At 47.3% G+C, this 9533-nt stretch overlaps 1 protein-coding gene across 6 annotated transcripts in view; it reads right to left on the bottom strand.

Moving 5' to 3' along the window:
- AP3B2 (adaptor related protein complex 3 beta 2 subunit) overlaps nucleotides 7481-9533 on the bottom strand; it is a 91506-nt gene continuing 89453 nt past the window's right edge. For all 6 annotated transcript variants that reach the window (XM_021098893.1, XM_021098892.1, XM_021098889.1 and 3 more), the window contains 2 exons: nucleotides 8051-8189; nucleotides 7481-7948 (listed from right to left, as the gene is read on the bottom strand). In XM_021098893.1, the coding sequence (XP_020954552.1) occupies nucleotides 7798-7948; nucleotides 8051-8189 (290 nt within the window). In that variant the 3' untranslated portion in view covers nucleotides 7481-7797. The remainder of the gene's footprint in view (nucleotides 7949-8050; nucleotides 8190-9533) is intronic.

The raw sequence follows: 9533 nt of genomic DNA, 5'->3' as shown, positions 1-9533 counted from the left end.
CCTGGTTGGAAAAGATCAGAAGGAGGATTCATTTAGGAACTCAAGACCACAAGGTAAAGTAAGCACATCGTGTCTACTCAAGTTTTGTCAAGCTCTCTGCAAAAGAAATCATAATTCTTTGCTTTTTTTTCATGCCCTCTAAGTGGGACCAAAGAAAGTGGACCAGCCCCAACTTTCATCATAAACTTTAAGAGGGTTAAAAATACAAATGTTTAAAGCATTACTTGGAATTTTTTTAGAAGAAAATATTAGGAGAATATTTTTATTACCTCAGAGTATGGCCAAATTTGTAAATATGGAACAAGAAGCACAGGATGTAAAGGAAAATTGATAAATCTGACCACATTGGAATTTAAACCTTTGGTTTGTCAAAAGATGCTTAAAGCTCAGGATGTAAGGGAAATTGATAAATTTGACTACCTTGGAATTTAAGCCTTTAGTTTGTAAAGAGATATTTAAAGCACAGGATACAAAGGAAAATTGATAAATTTGACTGCGTTGGAATTTAAGCCTTTGGTTTATCAAAAGATATCCAAAACTTGAAAAAACAAGTCATAGACTAGAAGAAGGTATTTGCAATCCATGATCTACAACAGACTAGATTCCAGAATATATAAGAACTTCTGCAGTGAGGCAAATAGAAAAATGGGCCAAAGATTGGAACAGGCAGTTGACAGGAGTGGAAGCCCAAATGTCTCACAAACATGCACGAGATGCCCACCCTCACCAATAAGCAGGGCAATGCAGATGAAATACAGTAGGATACCATTTCACACCTCCCAGAGAGACAAATGAAAAGTCTCACTGTCCCAAGAGCAGGCTCACGTCCAGTTAGGGTGTAAACTGGTTCAGCCACTGTGGTTGGGGCTTTTATTTTCCACATTTCTTAAAATTAAGAGGTAACCCACAGAGAGTGCACAGAGTGTACAGTCTTAGGTGTACAGGTTGATACTTTTTACCTACCTACATAGCCACCACCCCTATCAAGGCAGGAAATCCTTCCAGAACCCCATAGGTTTTCCATTGGACCTCTTTCCACTTTAACCTCCTCTCTTTGAGGTAACTAATACTCTTACAGCTCTCCTCACAGATTCATGCTGAGCATTTTAGGACTTCATAAACTTTTGGCTCTTTCATTCAACATAGCATCTGTGAGATCTATCCATATCATTGCAGGTAGCAGTAGTTAAGTCTTTTCGATTGCTAAGCAGTAGTCCATTGTATGGATATACCATAATTTATTTCTCTGTTCTCCTGTTGATTGGCAATTTGAATTGGACTCTTATGAACATTCTTGAGGGGAAGTCTGGCTACTCTGGCAACCAATTTGGCAATGTTGTTAAGTTGCAGGTGTGTATACTCTATGACCTAACAATCTCACTCCCAGGGAAACGTGTTGGAGAAACTTTCACATGTGTTAAAAAAGGCAGGATAGATATGTTATTCAAAATTGCAAAAATAGAGGTTCCTTGGTGGTGCAGTGGGTTGGAGATCCAGCATTATCACTGCTGTGGCTTTGGTTCATTCAATCCCTGGCCCAGGGAACTTCTGCATGTGGTTTGTGTGGTAAAAAAAAAAAAAAAAAAAAAAAAAAGCAAAGATAAAATAAAATACCTTAAATACCCACCAATAGGAGAGTAGATGGATAAATTGTGGTCTAGTCATACAATGGAATACTACATATACATAAGAGTAAACAAAATAAATCTAATCATATCAACATGGATGACTCAAACAACATTGAGTGAAAAAAAGCAAGATTAGGCAAATACATACTCTACAATGCCATTTCATACAAAATTTAAAACATGTAGTTCATTACCATCGTGAAGTACAATACAACATATTGTTTAGGACTTCATTTGTATGTAGTAAAAGTACAAAAAAATGCATGGCATTGATAAATAGAAAATTCAGAATACTGATTTACTTTGGGTGGGGAGGGAAGAGCTTGGCGTATAGGGTGTATCCAGTGAATTGATGAGTGCTTTAGTCCTTAAACTGGGTGATCAGTACACAAGAGGTTATTTTATTCTTTAAACTTGAAATATATCATAATTATTTAAAGAGGTAAAGGGCAATGGTGTGCTGGTAAGTGACAGTTGTCTGCAGGGAGGGGAGTGATTTATAGTATTCACTTATTTCTGTGGCATAAATACTTCTATCATGGCTGAGTTCAAACTACCAATATAAGCACTACCAGTCAGTGCTCATGAGCTAGTATGAGCCAGCTCCAGCACACCACTGACACTGAATGTGGGAGCAAACTGCTCTGAAGGACTTTTCAGATACCCTAGGAATAGGTTGGGGGGTGCATTGTTTTAATTTTATGCTGTTAAGTTATCCCAAAACTAAGCAGATTGAATCAACAAATATTTATTGTCTCACACAATTTCTGAGAGTCAGGAATCCAAGAATTACTTAGCTGGGTGGTTCTGGCTCAGTCTCTCTCCTGAGGTTGCAGTCAAGCTGGCAACCGGAACTGCAGTCATTTGAAGCTCTGCCTGGAGCTGGAGGATCTGCCTCTTAGCTCAACCTCAAACTCACTCAGTTCCTCGTCACTGAACCTCTCCAGAGGGCTGCTGGCTTTCTCTAGTGCAAATGGCCAGAGAGACAGAGAGAGACAGAGATAGAGACTGAAATGGAGGTGCAGTGACTTTCACAAGCTAACCTCACAAATGATATACTCTCGCTTCTGCAGTATCCTATTGTTTACACACATCAACCCTGATAAGCCACAGGAGAGGATGACACAAGGGTGCAAATGCCAGGAAGCAGGGATCACTGGAGGTCAGCTGTCTCACTGATCACGGGTGAAGCTGAGTGCTGGTTGTCCTGAGTGTTCATAAAGGGGTTAGAGGATGCCTCAAGTCTCAGCGCAGGGGGAGACATGGGGACCTAAGAGGCCATCCCCTTTGTTGCAGCTGAGGAAACTGAAGACTTTAGGGGTTTACTGGAGAATGTGCAGCCACTTTTGTCCGGAGCCCAGGGTCTCAGTTTTGCCTTAGTCCTAGTGAGAAGGACCACACCTCACCCTCTCCCAACCTCATCTCTCCCTGCCTTCCCTCGGCAGGTGCAGAAGGTGGAATCCGGCACATCAAGGCATAGATCAAGGTCACCAAGTCCAAGCCCTCAAGAGTTCCTTCCTTCCTATCCAGCAATCCCACTCCTGGGCATCTATACAGAGAAAACCATGACTCAAAAAGACACATGTACTCCAATGTTCATTGCAGCACTATATACAATAGCCAAGACATGGAAACAACCTAACTGTCCATCGACAGAGAAGTGCATAAAGAAGATGTGGTACATATACACAATGGAATACTACTCATCCATTAAAAGGAAAGGGATAACGGCATTTGCAGCAACATGGATGGACCCAGAAATTATCATGCTAAGTGAAGTTAGTGAGACACCAACATCATATGCTATCATTTACATTTGGAATTTAAAAAAAGGACACAATGAATGTCTTTACAGAACAGATACTGACTCACAGACTTTGAAAAACTTACGGTTTCCAAAGGAGACAGGTTGGGGTTGGGGGGATGGGCTGGGGTTTGGGATGGAAATGCTATAAAATTGGGTTATGATGATCATTGTACAACTACAAATGTAATAAACTTCAATGAGTTAAAAAAAAAAAAACCAGGGAGTTCCCATCGTGGCTCAATGGAAATGAATCTGACTAGCATCTGTGACAATGCATGTTCAATCCCTGGCCTCGCTCAGTGGGTTAAGGATCTGGTGTTGCCATGAGCTGTGGTGTAGGTTGCAGAGTCGGCTGGGATCTGAAGTTGGAAAAAAAAAAAAAAAAAAACAATAAAAAAGAGTTCCTTTCTCCTTAGAGCTGTTTCTTCACAAAAAGACAACCCCCCCTGATTTCCACACACCCCGCCCCTACCAAAGGGGGTGTTGGTAAACACGTCTTGTAGCCCCAGAGAGCATTCATATGCTACCATGTTGGCATGGCCAGGCACAAGTTCGCATAGGCCTTCCTGGATCCCACCACCATTTGCAGTCTGGTATTGAACCTTTGCAAAGCTTTGCAATTGATCTCTGAGTGAAAAAAAACACAGCCCCAAACTAGAAGGAGGCACATGGGAGGGGTGCTATTGCACTTCTTGATCTGGATGCTGTTTGCATGGGTTATTCATTCAGTGAAAACCCATCAGATCGCACGCTTACAGTTTCTACAATTGTCTGTATGATTATTATACCTAAAAGGTTTTTTTTTGTTTGTTTGTTTGTTTTTTTAACAGTCTCAAAGACAGGAACACAGGTATTTGGGAAAATCCCAGGCAGAAACATTTTTCTGAGCTGTTGGCAGTCTTTGTTCCCCAGGTACCACTGGGAAGCTCCACTCTGGTAGATTCTTGGGCTAAAGTTAGAGGGTCCTTGACAGCAAGATAAGTGACTTTCAAGGTAAAAGTGACATTCAGGTAAGAAATGACCCCCAGGTTTGCTTACTCTCCTCAGCACTGTCCCAAGCCTCAGTGACCCCAAGCATTCTCAGCAGTATTGGGGTAACCAGGTTGGGGGTTCCCAACAGTCAAAATTAAACATTGTGGCCCTAAGAGGACAGGTCAGTGGGATGGGGGAGAAGATGACAGGGTCAGACCAGCACCATCAAGATCCAAGAAGGTGTGCACTTCTTTTCCTTTGGATGTACCCCACTTCATCCCCCTGTTCACCAAACCCCATCCTAGGCTTCACCCTTCCAAGAGCTGGTTCACCGTCCTTGGAGATGACACTGACTGGGCCATCATAGCAGGAAGACCCATGCACATCCTTCCTACAGCTGTTGTCCTGCCTCACCCCTGAGCTGGGGCTCTCCCAACCCAGCAGGCTCTGCAGCCAAGTGTGGGCTGGTGGAATGAAATAGGACCCAGTGGGCTGAGTAATCCCTCCTTGGTGCATGCCTCAGTCCTATAGCTTCTTTGCCACCACAGTGCCTAGCACATGTTGGCTGCTCAGTAAATGCTTAATGAGGAAGGAGGGACCGAAGGCAGGTCTTTCTCCACCCCCGCCCCCAACATACTGCATCATGTGGAGCATGGTAGAAATGTGTGTGACTAACAGGGACATGAATGTGGCTGGAGAGGCTGGGAAGAAATTGGTAGTGGCGATCCTGGCTGGCCAAGAGCCAGGCCTCTGGGTGTGTGCCGGGGGGGAGGGGGAGTCAGATGTTTGCTATTTTCCCTTATTTGCCTGCTAAGGCCAGGGACAGTCCTGTCACACTGACTTACACACCCAACGTCTGTCCCTTTGATCTGCAGGCTATGCTAGGAGGTGACCCTCAAAATGCCCTGCAGAAGGGGCAGAAGGAGCACAGGGGCTTGCCCGAGGGCTGACTGGCTGGGGGGTTCAGGCATGGGCACATCTAATGTCCCCTACTCTAGGGTCCTTGGAGTGGCTTCCTTGTGTCCCTAAATGGGTCTATTCCCCAACCATTGCAGCTAGTTAGCTACAGCAGCCTCACCAGAAACTGAAGCTATTCCTCTTACCCATTTGCCAGGGCACCACTTTGCAGCCATCTCAGACTAATCTCCCGTTCTCAGCCCCTCACTGAGTTCCTTGTCTTCTGACCTGTCAAGGACTGCGGTCAGGCTCAGACCACACTTGGACCTCACCAATGCTCCACCTGATCCTTGCTGGGGGCACTTTTGGTCTCTGTGTCAGTCCCTCTGCTTCTATCCACTTCTGGGCCCCTTCCACAACCCCTCCTGTGCACAGGCAGAGTCCTAAGAGCCCTTCCTAGTCTGCTCTGTAGTTCAGTCTGATGGTCCTTGTTCTACTTTCTTAGATAGGTGCTCCACCCTCTTCCTGCTGTGGGCACTGCTGATTCAGACAAACGCAAAAACGAGTCCACTATCCAGGTTGCCAATGATGGGTGGATCAGTCCCATTTCAGAGCCTGCAGTGACAAAAACAGCGATCCCAGGGAGATTTTGGGGCCCCAAGGCTCTCAAAGAAGCACCGGGCCCCAGCTGCTCTCTGGTGCCACAGAGCCCCATAAGTCCCTGGAGCTGGAGGCAGGGCTGTCCCCTGGCACTGTCTTTGTTCTCCTTCCCTGAGAAGAGAGCCACACCTGCTTCACCCTGTCTTTCCCTGAACAGACTTGCTTAGGGACCCTTAGGGCTGTAAAGTCAAAGAACTAGAGTCTTGGTTATGAGGATCAGGGCTGAGGCAGCACATCTCGAACCGTAACTGGAGTGTGTTTCTTTTAACACAGTCAATCAAGATATTCTGGGACAAGATATCCCTGGTGGCTCAGTGGTAACAAACCTGACTAGCATCCATGAGGATTCGGGTTTGATACCTGGTCTTGCGCGGTGGGTTAAGGATCCATCATTGCCATGAGCTGGAGTGTAGGTCACAGATGAGGCTCGGATCTAGCTTTGCTGCAGCTCTGATTTAACCCCTAGCCTGGGAACTTCCATATGCTGCAGGTGCAGCCCTAAAAAGACAAAAAACAAAAACAAAAACAAGTTCTGGGACAAATGCATCCTAAGGTCAAAACCAAGTGCGGATAACATTGTGAGGTCTAGCCCCTCTTGGAAGGGGTTGGGGGAGTGGTCACAATGGACAGGAGCATAGTAAAGGCTCTGAGAATGCCTGTGGGAAACTTACTGCATTAAATCCATGATTCCTAAACTTATTTGATTATAGACTTTTTTTTTCCCCCCAGAACCTGTTAATGGAACACCCATTACACCTTTAGGAACCAAGGTCTGCTCAGCCTCTTTCCTCACCAGGAAAGGTATCAGGGTGGGCCCTGACCCTCACTGCCACTACCCCCAGAAGGTTTGTCCCCAGTGTGAAGGCTCTACATCCTCACTACTCAAGTGTGTCCATGGAGCAACAGCATCAGTTGTTGGGATCTTGTTAGAAATGTGGAATCTCAGGCCTTACCCCATACCTACTGATCTGAATCTGCAAGTTAACAAAATCCCCTGGTGATCTAATAAAGGGCAATTTGAGAAGCACTGTTCTACATCTCCTGTTCTTCCCCCTCCAAGATGGCCAGTTGGTCATGGCCCCAGTTAGGTCAGGGCTCTAGGCCCCATGTCTAGATGCAGTTGACATATTTTGAGCCTTGCGCCTATCTTTGGGAATTCCCCACGTTATGAGTTCTCCTTCCCAAGAACCCCTGAGGGGAACCAAAAGGGACTGCCAGATGTCAAAGAGGCCTCATTTTTGCAGAGGCTCATAAAAAAGACCAGGGAGTTCTTCCGGCTTGGCCTCCCGATCCCTGATCAGATGTCTCATCCATAGAGACGCCTGGAGACCTGAAGATGGTTATCTTGGGGGTCCAACCAGAGTCACTTCTGAGAGTCAGTCACAGCCTCCCCTAGAAGGTCAGTGGCAACCACAAGGGTCAAACACAGTCACTCTTAGGAGCTTTCCCCTGCCCCCTCCCCGCCCCCATTAACCCCCTCAGGCAGAAGCCAGAAGAAAGGAAAGGGGAGCCAGCATCTAGGGAGAAAACATTTTATTGAGATTTTACTACTTAAATAGCCACAGAAATCTGGGAGGACTGAATGGCACTGTCGTCCTGTGCACAGGTCACTAAAGAACCCATGGAGAGGGGAGTTAGGAGGGAGCCTGGCAATGACCAGGGAGGGAGAGAGGACCCTCGATGCAATCTGGAATGAGGACTCTGATAGGAGAGAGAGAGAGAGAGAGAGAGAGAGAGAGAGAGAGAGAGAGAGAGAGAGAGAGAGAGAGGCTAACAGCCTAGATGTCATGAGGGAGGGAGAAGTGGGGGTCAGAGAGGTCACAGCACTCGCAATCACTGGGTCAGAGCCTGTACCACATCTTTCACCAGCATGGTACCGATCACCATCTTCTCACTGTTGACTGTTAGCTGGGCAGCTCCAGTGGGCCGAGCATCCAGGGTCAGCAGGACCAGGCTCCCACTAGTCAGTGTCCTCCCTGCAAACCTGGAGTATGGGTAGAGGAAGGGGCTCAACCCTGGGGCATGGGGCCCCTTCTTCAAACCCAGCCCAAGAGCCAATCTCTTCCCCTCTGCTGGTGGTCAATACCTGTACTCATCAGATGTCCCACAAGGGACACGACCCAGATTGGCAGTGGCTGTCACTTTCTGCACCACGATGTGGTCACTCCGACAGGTGTCGGGCAGTGTGAGCTTCTCTGTGATCTCATTCATGCCTGTCAGCTTTCCTGGGGGCAGAGGTCATGATGAGGGCGGGGGGTGGGGGGTGGGGGGTGGGGACACCTGCATCTGCCCACTGAGCATCCTCACCAGGTCCTCCTCAGGAGGGGCAGGTCTGAGTCCTCACCGCCTCTCGGACCTGGGCCTCCCTCAGGGAGGCCTGTCAGCCCCCTACCCCTCTTAGGGTTCTATCCATATTGCTGACCAAAGACTCATTTGGCATCTGGGCCACCAGCCCCTTGGGAGGAGCCAATGGACTTGGTGGCCAGTCAGTACTTAGAGGTTGCCTCCACCCGGTTCCGACATCCTTTGGTTGTTCCTGGTTGGCTCTCCAACCCAAGTTCACATGTCTCCCAGCTCCTGGAGGCTGAGTCCTTATAAAGAGATGACTAGTGGCTGCTGCTGGTCCTTACCAGATGGGCCAGAGTCCAGTCGTCACATGCAGCCCTCATAAGTGGCAAAATTTCACCTGTGGCAAGTTTTCAGACCCGGCTAGGGCTCCTGAGGCCCCTGGGCACTCACAGCACCCTCAGAAACCCTCTCTCTATAGGGCTGACCTTTCTTCTCCACTCACACTCTAGCCAGCCTGTGCGCTGCTCTGTCCCCCTCTTGCCCACCTCCTCATCAGTCTCTCTCTCCTGGCCCTGCTGCTTCCTCCATTCTTCTCCTTTTAAGAATGAACATCCCTCTTCTGTTGCTTTCATCCTCTCCCTTCTTGACTAGTTACCTTTTCTTGCCCCTATACCTTTAGTCTGTCCATGTTCAAGTCTCCCTGTTGCTAAGAAAACCTCTCCAGAAGCAAGATCCCTCATCATGCCAGCGCTATGTCTGCTTCCCCATTCACGGTCAAGGTCCTCCAAAGCGGACTCCATTTCTTCAAGCCCTGGTCTCTCTCAACCCACGACAACTGGCCTCAGTCCCCACTCTCTCTGTGTTGTCAGTAGCTTCCTATCTTCTGGATCTGAAGGTCTTTGCTTATCCTGGCCTATAGACCAACCAAGGCTATCTTCCACCGCCTTATCGCTCATGGTTCTCCTCCCACCTCTGGGTCTATTCCTTCTCTTCTCCCTCCCCCTGCCCTTTTTCTCATGAAGAATGAAGCTTTTCCTCAAAGAAGGTCTTTGGCCTTCTTATCTTTCCACCCATTTCTCTCCCAGGGTGATCTCACTCATATTCACAGCTTCAGTTACCACCTCTAGGCTCCTGACTCCAGCCTAAGAGTGTTTCCTGAGAGTTGCGTGCTAAACACCTCCTCCTGAATTTCCCAAATCTATTTCAAAAGCGGCTTACCCAAAACTAACAAAGATCTCCCCTGTACCTTACGCAACCCACTCTTCTTTCTTCCAGATCAG

The sequence above is a fragment of the Sus scrofa genome, chromosome 7 (genome assembly GCF_000003025.6).
Source record: "Sus scrofa isolate TJ Tabasco breed Duroc chromosome 7, Sscrofa11.1, whole genome shotgun sequence".
Taxonomy (NCBI): domain Eukaryota; kingdom Metazoa; phylum Chordata; class Mammalia; order Artiodactyla; family Suidae; genus Sus; species Sus scrofa.
This window is presented reverse-complemented; position numbering and strand designations above follow the sequence as displayed.